The following is an 18,657-nucleotide window of genomic DNA, read 5'->3' on the forward strand; positions in this document are numbered from 1 at the left end:
TAGACCTGCTGGTGAAGAAGTGACAGGTACAAGAAAAAAAACACGTATACGCAAGGGATGGACAGAGATATTGGGGAAAATGGAAGTGAAGGTGCAGTTCAAGAACCTTAAATAATTTTGCACAGCTCCAGCCTAAGGGTTTAGACCTTTGTGAAAGCCATACAAATAATAGGGTTGTTTGTGGTTTCAGAATTTGTTGTGGGTGTATAGGATGGCCTGGATGAGTATGAGATTTCCCAGCCTGAAGCTGTAATAAACAGATTTGGCAAACTATCTAGTGCACATCTGTGTTTGCACTCCGGAGAACGTAACAGGTTTCAATTTACATTTACAGCGTTCAGCAATGTAGCTAATCACATACATACCTGTTAATTTATTGAACGCAATGACCAATCAGAGGCATTAAAGTTAGAACCCATTCAACGCTTAAAACGCTGGAGTTTTTGTCCAGTGCTCAGTTCTGCAAGCTCGAGAACCATCATATTATAACGATGTAAATACAAGATTAATTGTGCAGTACAGAGAGATTCATTGATTATAACGGAACTTTGTGAGATCGCAATCAGCTAAGATGAATGACAGGTTTTTAGGGAGCTCTCTTTGCATGCTTTATGTAGGCTATATGTAATTAATGTTATCCATATAGGCCTATTTGTATAAAACTTTAGTTTTTCACGCTACACGCTGGAAAATCCTCTTGCAGGAGATGATTCCCTTCCTAAATTATAACATTAGCTATATGTTTTACATGTATAAAGACCCACTTATGCTGTTTGAGAAAAATGTATAAATATAAATGATTTTTTATTAAATTATTGTCTTTTAAATTTCCACTGTGCTAAAGCCAAAGCAAATTTAAGAAAATATTATCTGGAAATATTTATTTCATGAATTCATATCAAGTTATTTTTTTCTACCCAGTTGCATAAAATAAAACATTAAATTCATGGGGGGGGGGGGTAATATTACTGGGTAATAGTAAACCACTTTTTTCTTTAGGACTACACCACTGCTGGCAACACTTCATCGCCGGCACTTATAGTAAACTGAAAGCAATAAAATAACCCATGGACAGGTTTTTGCTGACAGGATACGACATTCGGTAAGGGAAACGCAAAACTTATCATGATATTATATGTCATAAAGTTATTAACCCTGTCAAAAACAGTAGCATTTAACACTAGTACACGCAGATCTGTAGAACAAGTAGGTCCATGCCATGTCATTCAGTATAGTTACATTTTCACAAATCATGCTAAACTTTCATAAGAGCACTAGACAGTTATTGTAGTTATGTATTGTTGCAATAAACAACTGATAAAATTATCCACCCTTAAATATAGTAAAGTGTTAACAAATTTTTACACAATAAATAGGGTATGATTTTAAAAAAATCATCCCTCCAAAACAGAAAACATCTTTCACAAGCATCTACATGTCTGTCTCCTTTAAAGTGTTTATAGTGTATATAATGAGTTGTATTTGTATGGGTTATTATAACACAATTCTTTAACACCAACCCCCGTCATCCCCTGCTTGAGTGGTGCCACTCTGGACTTTCCCATCATAAGCATGCAGCTCTTTTGATCATGGTCATTTGTCTGCAAAAGGTATGTGACAGTCCCTTATCCGTTCTCGCTAGCATCTGCAAAGTGGTGCAATTGAAAGGTCTTGACATGCCCAAATCCTGCAGGTTTGATACATCTACTCACACAACCAAATAATCCGTTTGTAATCAGATTGACGGCTCAATCGGACTGAAAAGCCTTCATGTAAAACACCTTAATGTATCCGATTGAGCTTGATCGGAATTAAATTTCGATCGGATTGAAGGGGGTGGTTTATTCCTTTTCTAATACGATTGAGAGTGCATGTAAACACAAACTGAAAGGACTGCGCATGTGCAATGACGCAGAAATAGCGTAATGACGTATGATGCGCGGAACGAGTGGCTCTTCCTTTTGAAGTGTTGTGTAAATGCGTGTCTGTCATTATAAAACTCTCCTTTCACTCGGCAACTGTGAATTGGAGCAGGACAACCTCCCACCAGTCCTTGTTTTGGATTCTCATCCACAGGCGACCGGTTTTGGGTGCGGTTAGGGGCATTTTTTGCATGATAATTATGAGCAGTACGGCACAGCGGTTTATATGTATATTTATCCATAAATGGATAAATATTAATTCTGCTGTTAAAAACAAATAAAGAAACCGTGTAGGAGAGTGGTTATTATGTGAAAACAGTGAGAAACTCTATATTTGTGCAGTGTGCGCATGTAAAAAAAATCCATTCCGATTTGAAGCTTGTGACATATAAACGCGCACATCAACCCGATCACTTTATTTAGCGTTCATGTAAACACTACATTCAGATTCATCAATAAACGCAAAACTTATCATGATATTATATGTCATAAAGTTATTAACCCTGTCAAAAACAGTAGCATTTAACACTAGTACACGCAGATCTGTAGAACAAGTAGGTCCATGCCATGTCATTCAGTATAGTTACATTTTCACAAATCATGCTAAACTTTCATAAGAGCACTAGACAGTTATTGTAGTTATGTATTGTTGCAATAAACAACTGATAAAATTATCCACCCTTAAATATAGTAAAGTGTTAACAAATTTTTACACAATAAATAGGGTATGATTTTAAAAAAATCATCCCTCCAAAACAGAAAACATCTTTCACAAGCATCTACATGTCTGTCTCCTTTAAAGTGTTTATAGTGTATATAATGAGTTGTATTTGTATGGGTTATTATAACACAATTCTTTAACACCAACCCCCGTCATCCCCTGCTTGAGTGGTGCCACTCTGGACTTTCCCATCATAAGCATGCAGCTCTTTTGATCATGGTCATTTGTCTGCAAAAGGTATGTGACAGTCCCTTATCCGTTCTCGCTAGCATCTGCAAAGTGGTGCAATTGAAAGGTCTTGACATGCCCAAATCCTGCAGGTTTGATACATCTACTCACACAACCAAATAATCCGTTTGTAATCAGATTGACGGCTCAATCGGACTGAAAAGCCTTCATGTAAAACACCTTAATGTATCCGATTGAGCTTGATCGGAATTAAATTTCGATCGGATTGAAGGGGGTGGTTTATTCCTTTTCTAATACGATTGAGAGTGCATGTAAACACAAACTGAAAGGACTGCGCATGTGCAATGACGCAGAAATAGCGTAATGACGTATGATGCGCGGAACGAGTGGCTCTTCCTTTTGAAGTGTTGTGTAAATGCGTGTCTGTCATTATAAAACTCTCCTTTCACTCGGCAACTGTGAATTGGAGCAGGACAACCTCCCACCAGTCCTTGTTTTGGATTCTCATCCACAGGCGACCGGTTTTGGGTGCGGTTAGGGGCATTTTTTGCATGATAATTATGAGCAGTACGGCACAGCGGTTTATATGTATATTTATCCATAAATGGATAAATATTAATTCTGCTGTTAAAAACAAATAAAGAAACCGTGTAGGAGAGTGGTTATTATGTGAAAACAGTGAGAAACTCTATATTTGTGCAGTGTGCGCATGTAAAAAAAATCCATTCCGATTTGAAGCTTGTGACATATAAACGCGCACATCAACCCGATCACTTTATTTAGCGTTCATGTAAACACTACATTCAGATTCATCAATTGGAATGAATTCAGTCCGATTGAACCAAAAATTGTGCATGTAAACGTAGCCACTGAAGTTTGCGAGCTTCTGCAAATGTTCCAGCCAGGACAGCTGCCTCTCAGCCTTTTTCTCTACAATTTTCTCATCCCATGCTATTTTCTCTCAACAAAGGTCTTTCAGAATGAGCTTTGCTGGTAGCACAAATGGTGCTAGGAACCCAAGAAGGTCGTAAAAAGCGCCAACAGCTGACAATATACCTCTTCTGATAACTGGTTTGTTTTGCACTTCAATCTTAAAATTAAACGTGTCATTCTTTGTACACCACAGAATTCCCAATGCTCTTTCCATGGGAAGCAACCCACTGTCCAGATCTAAGTCTTTCATGTCAGTGGCTCATTCCTCTTCAGGGATGGACGAAAGTACAGTTCTCCTATTTCTAGTCTATTTTGTCAAATGGAACCCACCTCAATTTCAAAGCACTCTGATGTCTCTTGCAAGAATGGCTGCTTGTTCTTCAGTTGCCACTGATTTAAGGCAATCATAATTGTAAAAATTCTTCAAGAGTGCCTGAGTTGCTTCTGGAGTAGTGTCGTTGATTTCATCTTCTGCTGTTCTTTGAAGAGTGTAACAAGAACAACTCAGTGAAGACGTTGCCCCAAACAGGTGTGCACACATCCTGTACTCCTCGTCATCTTGATCTAGGTTGATCTGGCCACCAGAGAAACCTCAGGAAGTCTGCATCCTCACTAGGTACTCAAACCTGATAAAACATTGTCATTGCAATCGGCTCCTCACAGAATCTAGTCAACACCCCAATAAGCGTGTTGGTGAGGTTAGGCCCTTGAAGTAACTGAAGTATCCTTGGTAAGATGCATTACAGCCGAAGACAACACAGATTTTTTTCTTTTTCTGATGATAAACCCCGTGGTGTGGAATGAAAACCACACCTTTCCATCACCAAGGTGCAAAATTCTCATCCGGTACTTTCTCAGTGAACCCTTTCTCAATTATGTTGTTCATAAATCCGGTGTAGTCCTCATGGAACTAGGATTCCTTTTGAGTCTGAAGGCTCTTGAGACGCTGTTGAGTAGACTTGGTCACAGACATCATGAACTGTCTGTCTTCTTGAGACATTTCAGAATTATCCTCATAACGACTCTCAGGAAAATCAAGATTAAACTGCTTCATCAGCAAATCTTCAATCATCTCCACAGATGTGCGATTCACTGTACAGCTCTGTATACCAGATTTTCTTGTCTAGATGCTCTCTTCTTTCGGTCCATTGACTATCCAGCCAAGAACTGTCTTCACTGCATAAGGCCCGTTGCTTCTGCTGTTTATCATCTTCCATGGTTCCATGCCCATATGAGAATTCACTCCAATATGTAGCACTACTGCAGCCTGAATATGTGGAAGACGAACCTCATGCAGGTAAGGCCATTTCTCAATATCCTCCTGTTTAGGTATGTTCCCTTCTTTCACAGGCAAGTGTTGCTGAGTCAGGACATTATGTAGATCGATATAAGTATTCTTTTTTAAACCACAAACTTTTAAGTCAGACAGCAAGTATCCCCGCACCTTTCTTTGTTGACCCATAGTACAAAGCAGAAAATTAGTCTTCTTGCCCTGTATGTTCAGTTAATGCATGATATCTTCTGTGCAAAAAGTGGTTGTGCTTCCTGGGTCTAGGAAAGGATAAGTCTCTACTGATTTTTCACTCTTCTTTGATTTCACCTTTACAGGTATAATGGAGAGGATGCACTCACCATCGCCAGCCCCAGTATATCCACAAGTCTCCTGATCCAGTGAGAGAAGAGCATTCGAAACTGCAAAGTCGTGGTCTTCTGACTTTTCATCTCGGTTATTTTCTTGTTTAACGAAATGAAGGACACCTGGATGTTTTAGTGAGCAATCTGGATATGATATTCTCCTCTAACAATCTTTACTCACTTGTCCCTGTGTTAGAGATTTGCGCTACGCTACTGGTCAGTATGAATAATCAACACTTTGAGATTGGATTTCAGTGGTTATTTTGTAGTGAGTTAAATTTTAAAATTTGTTACACAGTTAAATTTGTTACACAGAACCAATGTTTCAAATCATGAACATGATGGGAATGAGCTTGGGACAACACCAGAACTTCAATCCCATGTGGCAAAAAAGGTAGGAGCCTTTTTGGATGGTTGAGACCCATACAAGACCTGTTATTTCTACTGAGTATCTTCAGCTTGTCATACAAATTTTACAAATGCACAGTAGTTACATTTCAGAAGTGTTTTGAACCTGATCAGTCTGAAAACAGAGATGAAGATGAAGAACGTAAGCAAACTCATCATTTGGTTTCATACAAAGTTGCATGTACACATAGGTACAGTACAGTAATATAGATAATAGGCTGGCCCGTGTGGTCCGATCCAACAGATGAGCTACTGTAGCTCAAATTGCTCAAGAAGTTAATGCTGGTTCTGATTAAAAGGTGTCAGAATATACACAGTGCATTGCAGTTTGATGCGTATGGGGCTGCATAGCCTCAGACCAGTCAGGGAGCCCATGCTGACCCCTGTCCACAGCCGAAAGCACCAACAGTGGGCACTTGAGCATCAGAACTGGACCACGGAGCAATGGAAGAAGGTGGCCAGGTCTGATGAATCATGTTTTCACCATTTTACTATTTTTCTAGACTTTTTATTCATTTTAATCAGTCTTACAGCCTGACCAGACAAAGAAATCTAAAACAATTACATTTATAATTTTACTGTAATTTATTACAGTCACACAATTTGAAATCTAAAATTTTAATTATATACATGCTAATGTTCACATAAGATTCCATTTTGAATTGTACTCAGTTCTTTTATGGAGCATAATTTAAAGGTTTTAATAATATGGATTTTAAAGTTTTTTTTCCCCTTTTTTGTGAAGGACTGTTAATTTTTGTTTTATTTATTTCATTTATTTTTGCTCTCCAGTGTATTTTAAAAAGTTAGTTTTCTTATATGCACCAGCTCTCAGGGGTATTTCCATCAGTAGCCGCAGCTATTGTGCAGTAGAGACCATCTGTGTGATGTAAGGGTCTATATCTCCGGGTGGAGAGGAGAGCAGGTGAGAAGGATGGGTTTCATTCGTCTGTGTCTGAGGGTAGAGATCCAAACTGCCGGAAGACACTGGAAATTTAATTAAAAGATAATCAGAGATGGTGAATGGTTATATATCAGTATCATCTGAATATGGTTAGATTAAACACAAGGTCTGAGAGGGTCTGTACCTGGCTCTGGTGAAGTGGACTGCAGATGTAAAGACTCCTCTTCAATAGGAGTTTCAGCATGACCCTCAGGATCTGAGGTGAAAATCTGATGGAGAGGAAATGATAGAGCATTTAAAAGAGTTGCTGTAGATTCACATGCTGTTTTACCTGAGGACTGAAGAGTTGTCTTGAATTCCTCAAATACTGTTTTGCTTTGAATTGCTGTAATGAATAGATTAAAGATAGATAAATAAATTAAAGATAAATTCCTTTTTGTCTACTGATCATTTTTACACTTTATGTGGAACATATTTTGTAACAGAATATTAATTTACATGTGCACATGGCAAAAGTTGTTATGGGTAAATTAATTTCTTAGTTTATTCAGGATAAGCTGAATGCCATATTCATATGAATATGCCAAAGTCTGTGGAACATGTAAATCTTTCTTCTATATAAAGCCCGTTATATAGCCCTTAATCTGAAAATGATGTGCATGTAATCATGTCAGTATGATGAGTTTGCGTTTGGCTCATGCCTGTCGAAGAGCTGTGAGGTTAGTCAGTGTCCCAATGCTGTTGCTGTCTGCGATGACCATAGCCTGGGACAGAAGACTGGAGGAGGGGTAAGAGCTCAGGTCTGCTTTGCTGTACACTGAAACACACAGTATTACAGCAGAATTTTGGTGAAGTCCACACTATTTTTCTGAAATGAGAAAAACTAGGTCTGTCCATTTAAAAATCACTGTTCTGGGTGGTTTCTAGAGCATTGCTAGAAGTTTTCAAGTCAGTTCAAATGTCCACCAAATAATAGTGATGCTTGTCTTGATGCACCACTAATGAATTACTCAGACCTCTAATTAAGAACTTACTGTGGCATGGTAACTGAGCCATTGTTGCCATGAAGGAGCTTGGACCAATATGACTCTGAAGCTGCTGCACTATTGGCTGCTGAGCTGAAGTGTGAAGCTGCTGCTGAAATGAGATTGGCTGAAGGGTAGTAAAACCTCCCCCTACATTGTTGATGACCGTCTGTGGTTGAGAGGACGTCAAGCCTACAATAAAAGACATCTGTTAGCATTAATTAGCAGTGTGTTGGTGTTAAACTATTAATGCAGATTACTATATATGCATTGTACCCAGGGCTGCATTAAGACCGCACTGGGCCCCGGGGCTATGACTTACTGCCGGGCCCCCATCAAAATAATGAGATATATATATACAGGAAAGTATTGAAGGAGATCCAATAATAATTGAATATATATTTATAGCAAACTATATTTTATTATATGATATGATTAATATCATGTTTTTAAATATGATGGTTTCATTCTAAACATGGTGATTATCTCTAATACGGACACCCAAAATAATATATGATCTTTACCATCTGAATCTAACCATGTCAGGTCAACAAATGGAAAAGTCAGCCATCTATTAATTATCATGTTAATTACTGTGCGCCTTTAGCCCCAACAGCAGGGGGCTAAAATACCATACTTTTACATATTCTTTCCTTATTTAAAAACTATTGCTTTAATTATCTAAAACAAAACTGAAAATCACAAAGAAGACCTTTCTCTCAAGATATATACATTAATTTTAGCGATTCTCATTTGCTACTTAAATCTACAACATTTTTAAAAACATAACATATTAGATCAAGTAAGCACAGAATCAACTTTGCACTGCTGCGCGCCATCGCGTCAAAGATCAGACAAATATACATGTGCATCTTTAAAAACGGATGTTTTGGAAAGTGCTACGCCACGTTTTTGTGCCATTTATTGGTTTAGATGAAAATAATATCAAAGGCGGCTTTTACCCTATATATATAGGTACCTTATATATATATATATATATATATAATGCTTTAAATAGGATTTTTATACCATATCAAAATTCTTGATGCACTGAAATTTCATAATTTTTGTTACCAATTTCAATATCAATAAAAAATAATACTAGCCTAAGTAAAAATAAGCTTCAAACAGTTGCTGGGCCCTCACTACTTCCATATATGAGAAGAAGAAGAAAAAGGAAAAAAAACACTATTGGAGTCAGTTGGGACCAGAAACTGGTTACGATCATTCTTCAAAATATCTTCTTTTATGTTGAGGAGAAAAAGGAAATTCATAGAGGTTTAGAACAATTTGAGGGTAAGTATATATGATGACAGTATCTTCATTTTTGGGTGAATATCATTTTAAGATCTCATCATATAGAAGGATCTCATATAGCCTAACACATGCTTTATCTTTTACTATTAACATTCATTTAAGACACAAATAACTGTGTTTACGAGGATACTCGCAAAGACGGGCATTTTGACACATAACTATGTGTATTTGAGCGTTTAAGCACAAGGAGCGAAAGTTTAGTCAGTAATACGAGCAGGTGTATCAGGTAGAAACCGTTTTAACGCACGCATTTACCAGAATGAATTCTGCCCCGCAGCGTAATGTCCGTGAACAGTATAAACCATTTGTTTTAAAACACCTTGAAATGATAAGCTTAGACTACATCATGACGCTCTTCAATCAACGATTGATATATTTCTACCGGATTATCTCCCAACCCTTAAATGAATATAGTTTGTTCAAACACAAAAACAATATAAATCCAGTTAATAATCAAACTAACCTAAAATCTGTGTGGACGATGACACTGTTTTTGTCTGCTCCGTGTGCCCGGTTCACTTGCTTTTCCGGCAACTTCCACTCCATCATCAGCTTTAGTAAAATAACCTGATAGCTGTCATGTTTTTTATGTCGTTTGTATTTGAAGCCCCTCTCTCTTTTAGAATTGCTGACATTTTTACTTATTGAATTGTTCTTTGCGTGACCATTTCCAGATTACTCCAGAACTAAGTGAAGAGAGGTGAATGCAGACATAGGCTACTGGGCAGCAATCACCTGATAGATACGTGCGCATATCGTTCAAAAGTCGAATATAGAATAAATGCATTTGATTGGTAAACCAAATTCAGACTTTACGTTTCAATTTCAAATGGTAATGCATGGAATTTACGGAAAAGCTCAACTAAATAGCGCTAATAAATGGGGGGCTTGGTAGCTTTGGCGATCGGCGCTCCAGTCAATCTACTCCACAGCCAATCACGGGCCCCCTCCTTGCTCGGGCCCCGGGGCTTCAGCCCCGCCTAGCCCTATGGTTAAAACGGCCCTGATTGTACCTATGAAAAGTGAGGAGTCCCCCAGACTCATAACACTTGGCATGATCAGTCCTGGAGGAGTAGCAGAGGATCCTGACACTCCATGCAAGGAAGTGAGAGTACTAACAGGAGGTAAGGAGCCACCGCCAGATGCCTAAGAGAGAAAATGGAAAATTTGCCTTTCAGGTTTCAGCTTCCATTTGCCTTAAATGCATAGCAAAGGGGAAAAAATGAAAATGATGTCATCATTTAATGAAGATTTAAAAGTCTCAGTGTTTTTGTCCATACAATGAAATTCAGTGGAGTCCAGTGTTGTTTTGGACCACACTTATGGCGCTTTTCCACTGCGTGGTACGACTCGGCTCGGTACGGCTCAGTACGGTACGGCACGGCTCGGTTCGGCTCGGTTTGCGTTTCCACTGCAGTTTAGTATCGCTTTAGAATGGGCGGGATTAATCACATGTCGTTATAGTTGCGCCGCCTCTACTGCCGCGACTCCTAAAAAACCTTTTCATTCCGCGTCGCCCCATCAATCTCTCGCTGGATCCGCTCCTCTGCTATCAACGAGAGGACCGTCTGTACTTCCTCAACAGGGGAACAGCCACTTTTGTTTTTCAAAACAGTTGCGTTCGATCCTTCGCTGGCTGTGCTGATTTAAATCTAGCGGTTCTTTTGTGTTTGTGTTGCAAGTTCAGTGACGCAGGTAGTGATGGTTCTCTCCGGCCAATCCGTGATCAGCAGAGTTTACACGTCACGTTTTGGTAACGGTACGGTACACTTGGAACCCCAACCGAGGTGGTACTAAAAAAATTACCAGGTACCAGGTACTGTACCCAGTGGAAAACCCCCCAAAAGTGAACCGTACCGTGCCGTACCATGCAGTGGAAAAGCGCCATAACTTTCACGGTATGGACAAAAACAGTGTGTTCTGCAGAACAAAGAGAGTCATAAATGTTTAGAAATAAGAAATGGGAAAAAATGAAACGAGTGAGTGAGTGAAGTGACATGTGGCCAAGTATGGTGACCCATACTTGGAATTAGTGCTCTGCATTTAACCCATCCAAAGTGCACACACACAGCAGTGAACACACACACACACCGTGAACACACACCCGGAGAAATGGGCAGCCATTTTTGCTGCGGCGCCCGGGGAGCAGTTGGGGGTTCGGTGCCTTGCTCAAGGGCACCTCAGTCGTGGTATTGAAGGTGGAAGAGAGCGCTGTACATTCACTCCCCCCACCTACAATCCCTGCCGGTACGAGACTCGAACCCGCTACCTTTGGGTTACGAGTCCGACTCTCTAACAATTAGGCCACGACTTCCCCCAAATGGTGTTTTTAAATGTGAAAAACCGCCACTAGTTGGCGTCAAGTCAGTGTCTTATCGAGTGAGTCATTGAATCGTTTGATTTGTTCAAAAGAACTTCAAAAGAATTCATTCTGGAACGAAGCAAGTGGCTGATTTCATGAATGGGTTATTGAATCATTCACTCAAGCAATTCGTTCAAAACACAGTTTCATTCAGGAGCCAAACAGCTGTGTGTTGCTCGGAGATGCCTGATGATCCTGCTATCGATTTGGAACTATTTTCGTTGGTTAAATACAGACAGACAATACAGTATATATAAGTCACTTAATATTAACTTCTTGTATGAACTTCTTGTTCATACTTCATTTCCAACCTGCTTGCCGTTATTGCGAGATGAAAGCAAAAAAACAGCTAAAACCAGCCTAATCTTGTTGGCTGATTTTAGCTGGTCATCCAGTCTGGTCATAGCTGGTCAGCAGGCTGGTTTTAGAGAGGTTTTGGCCACTTAGCTAAAACCAGCTTAGCCAGTCTGGGAGACCAGCTAAAACCTGCTACTTCCAGCTTAAACCAGCTAAGACCAGTCAACCATCTTAGGCTGGTTTTAGCTGGGGGGGGTTTTCAGCAGGGAGTGATCACTTAAGTCACTAACTGTTCCCTTAATCTCACTGATGTATGGTGATGTGTGTAAAATAGTGTAAAGGAATCTCACTGATTTGTGATGGTGTGTATCCAGGAGTGTATGACTGGGTTCTAGCTGGACTGGACTGGCTAGATGACCTCTGTCTTCACCACCGGAGCTTCTCACTGTGCCCAGACTCTCACACACCACTGGCTGACTGTACTTCAGAACTTTAGGATATCAGCAAATAGAAAGGTGGGTAAAACAGGTCAGATTTAGGGAGAAATCTAGGGAGATTAATTAAAAATCAACCCATTGGTCATTAAAAAGGTTATTTTATATGCAACAGAATATCAGTCAACAGATGGGACAGGTATGGGCCTGATTGACGTCATACCTGTTAAAGGACTGGATGGTAGCATCTGGCCTGTCAAGGGAGCTGATTGGCTGCTGTAGGGCACGTCCAGTGCCAGTTTGTGGCGAAATGCCTCCTCTTTACGCCGATTCGCGAACCAATTATATACACGAACCTCTGTGACCAAATTATAACCCAGGCCAGCCAGCTGAGATGGAGGAACTCCCCTCTGAAGACACTCCGCTCTAAAACTCATATACATGCAACAGTTATTACCTACGTCGCACCTACATTTTGGGTTATGGCAACCAGATCACTCGTTACCTGTTGCACTCCTCCACCAGTCCCTCCCTTTCCTCCTTACTGGGGTTTTTCTGTCGTTCATAGGCCTGGAACAGGATTTGTTGGGACGCTGGGCCCCATTTGAATCGATTCCTTCGTCCCTTTCTCACATCATCCCCGGATTCCTCTCCTGACATGACACCTCGACTGGCATTGGTGAACTCTGCATTGATCAGGGTGTGAGAATCGTTCATTCTAATTGTGTAATTCTTAAAGATGCATTAAAACAGAATTTTATGTAAGAGAAATAAGAAATGGTCATACTCACGCTGGTTGATCTCTGCCTGTTTCTTGACGTACCAGCTGTACAGAGCGGCACGCTTTTGATTCTTCATGGGTGTGCCCTTGTTGAGGTGCTGGGAGAGATGGGATTGGTTGAGGCCGGTGGACTCCACCACCTCTCTCTGTGGTAGGTTGTGCTGCTGCATGTAGGTCTTCATCATTTTAGCCACATGCCAAGAATCCTCTCTAACACACACCAACACATTAAAGGGTTAGTTCACCCAAAAATGAAAATTCTGTCATTAATTACTCACCCACATGTCGTTTCAAACCCGTAAGACCTTCGTTCATCTTCGGAACACAAATTAAGATATTTTTGATGGAATCTGAGAGCTGTCTGACCCTGCATAGACAGCAATGCAACTGAAATGTTCCCAAGTCCAGAAATGTAGCAAGGAGATCTGTCAAATAACCCATGTGACATCAGTGGTTCATCCGCAATTATACGAAGCTACGAGAATACTTTTTGTGCGCAAAAGAAAAAAAAATAACGACTTTTTTCAACAATTTGTCTCCTCCGCATCACCCTGGTGCCATTTTGTAGCATATCCACTGGACGTAAACGTTTGTATGCTGTTCTGTGTCAGATTCCATCAAAAATATCTTAATTTGTGTTCCGAAGATGAACGAAGGTCTTACAGGTTTGAAACGACATGAGGGTGAGTAATTAATGACAGAATTTTCATTTTTGGGTGAACTAACCCTTTTGAGCAAGGATGCATTAAATTGATCAAACGTGATGGTAAAGATATTTATAATGTTGCAAAGATGACTATTTCAAATAAATGCTGATCTTCTGAACTTTCTGTTAATTAAAAATCAAGGAAAAAATGGATTCCACAAAAACATAACATTGGTTATAATAGGAAATTTTTCTTGAGCAGCAAATCAGCATATTAGAATGACAACTGGTGTAATGATTTGCAATACAGAAATAATTTACATTTTAAAAAATGTATTAAAATAGAAAGCAGTTATTTTAAATAGTAATAATAAAATGCTCAATAAACATAATGAATACTGATAATTAAGTTAAGTATGATGTCGGGAACAGAAAAATGTCTTTAATATAAGCATAAGATTTTAATTTCAATTAGAATTAAGTTTTTAATACATACACCCTTTAAAATGTAATTGTGACAGACAGGCTCCAAAGTGGCTGATATTGGAAAGAAAATAATATATGAATACATTATTATAACTTATTACATAAATATATATTCTAAGTAAGAGATAAAACATATATTCCATGTTAGAGATAAATGTGTTGTGTGACAGACCATTATTATGTTAATTATATCAGTAAACACACATAGTATACTAATGGCACTGTTTCCTGAAATTACAACATATTCAGAAATTTTACAATTTATTTTTAACATATTGAAGAAAAATCTTGATTAAGTAAAAAAAACTTTTTATTAAGACTTTTTATTAAGCTTTGGGAGAAGGTGAGGGGAAGAGGAAGGATAGATAATACAGAGGTAGAAAGGGTGCAATGTTTACACTGTAAGATAAGGCAAGAGACAAGGGGCCAAAGTCCAGTAAAAGAGATTGCAAATAACCCTCGTGAACACAAACACACAAAGCTTTACTAACACACAAACATATCCAAAAGCAATGCATTTTACCTTTACAAATCACTCACAAATTCCCTTTGATGTTTAAATAAAGTGCATTATAAGTCCATTTATATCTGTGTTCAAAGATCCACACACTTAGAAAACAAACCTCCCCTCACAACAGCACTATCTTTACAATATCACCACTGTCATGTGTACACAAACACACACACTGAGCGATGGACACTGTGTCACTCTGTTAATTTTAACCAGTCGTTGTAGCTCATTTATTAAAACGTTTGAAATGGCCAGAGAATAATGAATATGGTGGGTAATTAGTAACTAAAAAAGGTGGAACCTCCTTTATATTCATCCCATCAGTTGGGAAGCAGAGCACTAGAGAAGAGAGGAAGCAAATGAAAGGACTAGAAGAGAGGAGACCTGAGATGAGCTAGAGAAAAGAAGAAGGTTTAATCAAGAATTTGTGGAGTAAAATATGAAGTTGAGAAGCAGACTTTAGATGATGTTTCTTTAGAAGAACAACATTCGAGGCACTGAAGTCATAATAGATAGTTCAGAATGTGCATTTTGCATGGAGTTTGGATTGATTGATCAGAAGACACCAGGAGACTTACTGTAACAGCTGGTCAACTTCAGCCCTCTGCCTCGCGGCCTCCTCCGGCGGCAGCCTCTCCAGCTCACGGAATATAAGAGGTGGATTGTCCATGTCTCCCTCCTCCGAGCTCTCGCCATCGGCCCGGTCCATCCTCTCGGCACCGGCTGAGGTCCGTTCTCGCTCCAGATCTCCCATGGCCTGGATCAGCAGCTCTTTTGACAGCCCTGATCCCAGCAGAGACCACACCAGCTGCTCCTGTAAGGCCGACAGCCGGCTGCTTCGTTCTCCTCCTGCTCTCCTCCCCTCTCCTCCCTCCATCTCTCACGTTTAAGTGGCCGTTTTTTGTCTATATTTTGCTCACAGAAGCTTTGTCCGTGTCACTGAAGCAATTACCAACACACTCTTTGTGTGCAAACAGACATACACACACACCAAAACAATATCGCACACGTTCAGTATTCACCTCTGTCTCAGGCTTTGAGTTCAGTAGTCTGTCTTTCATATGAACAGCTTCTTTTCATTTTCTTTATCCTTTTCTTCTGTTTGTTTTCCAGTGTTCTTTTGCTCCTGTATTAAGTCTAGATACCTGTTGTCCTTTTGCTTGGAAATGTGATTTTTTTTTTGCTACTTGCTTTTCCTTCATCCCCTCCTCCCTTCCTCTGTCGGTCTCTCTCTCTCTCTCTCTCTCTCTCTCTCTCTCTCTTGGTGAACTTTAGCCTCGGCCTGTGTTGAGGGCAAAGTGTAGAGTCTAGCTATTCAGTAAAAATGAACACTACAAACACATTGAACACTCGCACTGTCATCTTGTTTGTCTTTATTACGAAACCGTGTTTTATCCATGTTCCAGGCTCAGACATCCAATTTTGAACTACGAAAATCTATCATAAAAATATTATTGTATTTTTAAAACTGTGTTGTATTTTTCAAAGAATTTTATTGAGAATAAAATATATGCTAGTGAATAACAACAAAGGGGCTGGGGCCCACAAGGATGACTTAAAATTATTTATTTATTATTTATATTAATTTTTATTATAGTTAATTTGTACAAATCACATTGTGTAAAAATCACATTTTGTAAAGTGATTTTAAAGATTTCTAGACCTGAAAATGTAATGTAAATTAATAAAATAAAATGCTGTGGACTTTGAACAGCTGGGTGACATAGAGCGAAAAAGTTTGAGAAAGAATCAGCTATTTTATAAATCTTTGTTTATCATGAGTAAATGTCATTTCCACCTGAATGAATGGTGATATGTGATGTAGAGGAAATGATTTTGCTTGTGATGAAAATGTGGTTCATTTCTACTGTTATAAGTGAACAAATTAAATGTTTATTATTTTTTTTATTTGAAGTGTTCAAGGGAGTTTATATCTCAAAATTAAAGTTAAAAATGCATAACTAATCACAAAATGGGACATTTTAGAAATGAGACAAGGCTGTTCATAAAACTCTATTGTGTAGTTTCTTTTTTTAAACTTGAGTATACAGTTCCATAAAATATTACCATATGATCACTTTACAACTGCAGTAAACTTACAAAGGTAATGTCACTGTTTCTTAGACTATGGCCTGTACTAACATTATCTGGAAAAGTGCAGTACACCTGCACTGTACAACTGGAAATGGAGGAAAATATATCTAAGCAAACAAGAAAAAACAGCAACCCAATTCATTAACTCATATAATTAAAGCAAAGATATTTCTAGTATGCTGATTTCCTGCTCAAGAAATATCTCATCATTATCAATGTTGAAAATTGCTTCTTTTTTTATGAAAAGTGTGATGCATTTTTAGGATTCATTGATGAATGGAAAGTTTTTACTTCAAAATTCTGACTACAAAATTTTGAACAGTAGTGAAGTTCCTAATATGTGTAAACATGATTTGGTAAATGTTGTGCATTGCATGACCTAATGTTTATATTGGAGTACTTGACTAGCATTGGATGCTCAACAGACTAATCAAAATTACGATCTGAAACATTTTTTTTTCTCTTAAGTTCTCAATGAACCCTGAAAATGACCAAATTCTTTATGTTCAGTATGTGAGGCCTTTCAAATTTATATAGAATTTTTTTGACACAAAATATCTCAAATAATTGAGAAGAAACAATACACTGGCCACAGAAACAGAGAAACAAACCATTGCATATACAACGCTAAAAAGAATTTAATATATAGAACTGTAATTATACACTATTTACATTTATACAGTGATACCTTTTTCTCACAGATAACACCCATAAGTTAATAAATTCAATTTACATCCTGAAGTGCATAGTGTTCCATATAACATCGGCCACTCTGAATTACACTAAGCTTCTACTGAAGCACCATTGTCACAGAACAATGAGAATCATTAGCAATTCTTTAAAAATAGCGAACCATCCAGGGAACATTCACACCAGGTGTTAGTGGACTGAATGGACGGAGATTTTATGGCCACAAAGAACTTGTGAAGGGGGAGCGCTAGGGATTGACGGTGTTTGGCTGGACACAGAAGCAGTTTCAAAATGTATTTGCTAAAACACTGTTCGATACGGCTGCATGTGTCTTGCTATCTGTACGTCAGAGCGATGAAGGGTGCATGTTCTAGATGTACACCATAATCTTGACAGGGCTGTGCAATATTGTCCAATAAGCTGCAGTGTAATGCCAGTCCCAGCTCTAAAGTGGGCTGCAGGGGGGTCTCACCATCCCTGCTCTCATTCACCTCCCCCCACACTACAGGCTCTGTGTCTTGAAGGGATGGGGGTCTTTGCTTTTGGACAACGACCCCTGGTCTGGACAAGCCCCTCACCCGATGCATTTCCATCAGGCTTGGACCTCTACTGGCTCCTCCGATGACCAGCTGCAGGGCCTGGAAGAGGGCAAGCAGATCAACTCTCAGCTCCACGACACCATCTCTCAACCAGACACTGTACCTGCAGAGAGAAAGAGAAAATAGTGATGACTTTATTTGCAGTTCAGTTAAGCTATTCCTTGGAGTGAACCGTGCTAACAACATTTTCACTTCATCTATCAAGTTCCTGTGTCTCACCTAGTAGGGAACCCTCGTTTCTCCAGCGAGGGCAGCACGGGTTGGATGGTGAGGTGTTGGGGGTTTGAAAAGTGAAAATGAACTTCTGCTTTCTCCAACGGTGGTGACAGCACATCCTCGCCGAGCAGAAACTCAATGTTGTAGTCTTGACAAGTAAGAAAACGACACATTAGGGGCACTGTTGTCACATAGTAAATATACCTATTGTAAAATTGTTTTACCCTGCTAAAAAAAATAACTTATAACCAGGGTCATGATTTAGGTTTATGGTGGTTTTGGTGCTGGTCTAGTTTTGCAAATGAATTTTTGACAGAAAATTTTGCAATTCCAGTCTGTTGAGGTTCCTCTTTGTCTTTTAACATCCCTGCCTATAAATATATATTGAAAACAGCACTATTCATATAGTTTTTAAATGTGTGATATTGCATGCTAAAAGTTTTAATTACAGTACTTTTTGGGGGGGGGGGGGGGGGGGGGGGAAAAC

General features: G+C 39.0%; 2 protein-coding genes and 1 long non-coding RNA gene across 5 annotated transcripts in view; 1 reads left to right on the plus strand and 2 right to left on the minus strand.

Annotated features, from left to right (window-relative positions):
- Positions 1-6,428: 6,428 nt before the first annotated feature.
- Positions 6,429-16,140, minus strand: LOC107554432 (hepatocyte nuclear factor 1-alpha). 3 transcript variants are annotated; one of them, XM_016236931.1, is made up of 11 exons: positions 15,150-16,140; positions 12,939-13,138; positions 12,653-12,833; positions 12,371-12,579; positions 12,064-12,203; positions 10,068-10,200; positions 7,747-7,929; positions 7,414-7,529; positions 7,044-7,097; positions 6,897-6,981; positions 6,429-6,795 (listed from the first exon to the last, which is right to left on the minus strand). In XM_016236931.1, the coding sequence occupies exons 1-11, from the start codon at positions 15,446-15,448 to the stop codon at positions 6,668-6,670; spliced, it is 1,728 nt and encodes a 575-aa protein (XP_016092417.1). In that variant the 5' UTR covers positions 15,449-16,140; the 3' UTR covers positions 6,429-6,667. The 3 variants fall into 3 exon arrangements, with proteins under 3 accessions (XP_016092417.1, XP_016092418.1, XP_016092419.1); XM_016236932.1 differs by having other exon boundaries at positions 6,430-6,795; positions 12,371-12,573; XM_016236933.1 differs by lacking the exon at positions 7,044-7,097 and having other exon boundaries at positions 6,431-6,795; positions 12,371-12,573; positions 15,150-16,139.
- LOC107554437 (uncharacterized) overlaps positions 9,160-18,657 on the plus strand; it is a 19,790-nt gene continuing 10,292 nt past the window's right edge. The window contains exons 1-2 of the long non-coding RNA XR_001605056.1: positions 9,160-9,630; positions 12,727-12,731. This is a non-coding gene — a long non-coding RNA (uncharacterized lncRNA). The remainder of the gene's footprint in view (positions 9,631-12,726; positions 12,732-18,657) is intronic.
- Positions 17,264-18,657, minus strand: part of LOC107554433 (uncharacterized) — a 3,950-nt gene continuing 2,556 nt past the window's right edge. Inside the window, exons 2-3 of the mRNA XM_016236934.1 lie at positions 18,174-18,318; positions 17,264-18,057 (exon numbers count right to left, since the gene is read on the minus strand). Of these exons, the coding sequence (XP_016092420.1) occupies positions 17,691-18,057; positions 18,174-18,318 (512 nt within the window). The 3' untranslated portion in view covers positions 17,264-17,690. The remainder of the gene's footprint in view (positions 18,058-18,173; positions 18,319-18,657) is intronic.

Source organism: Sinocyclocheilus grahami, unplaced genomic scaffold, assembly GCF_001515645.1.
Source record: "Sinocyclocheilus grahami isolate Dianchi unplaced genomic scaffold, SAMN03320097.WGS_v1.1 scaffold501.1, whole genome shotgun sequence".
NCBI lineage: Eukaryota > Metazoa > Chordata > Actinopteri > Cypriniformes > Cyprinidae > Sinocyclocheilus > Sinocyclocheilus grahami.

Coding starts and splice junctions, on each gene's coding strand:
- LOC107554432 (XM_016236931.1), bottom strand. CDS start 15,448: ATGGAGGGAGGAGAGGGGAGGAGAGCAGGAGGAGAACGAAGCAGCCGG. Junction 13,139..15,149: donor GAAGTTGACCAGCTGTTACA/GTAAGTCTCCTG, acceptor GGTGTGTGTTAG/AGAGGATTCTTGGCATGTGG. Junction 7,098..7,413: donor ACCTCACAGCTCTTCGACAG/GCATGAGCCAAA, acceptor TATTCATTACAG/CAATTCAAAGCAAAACAGTA.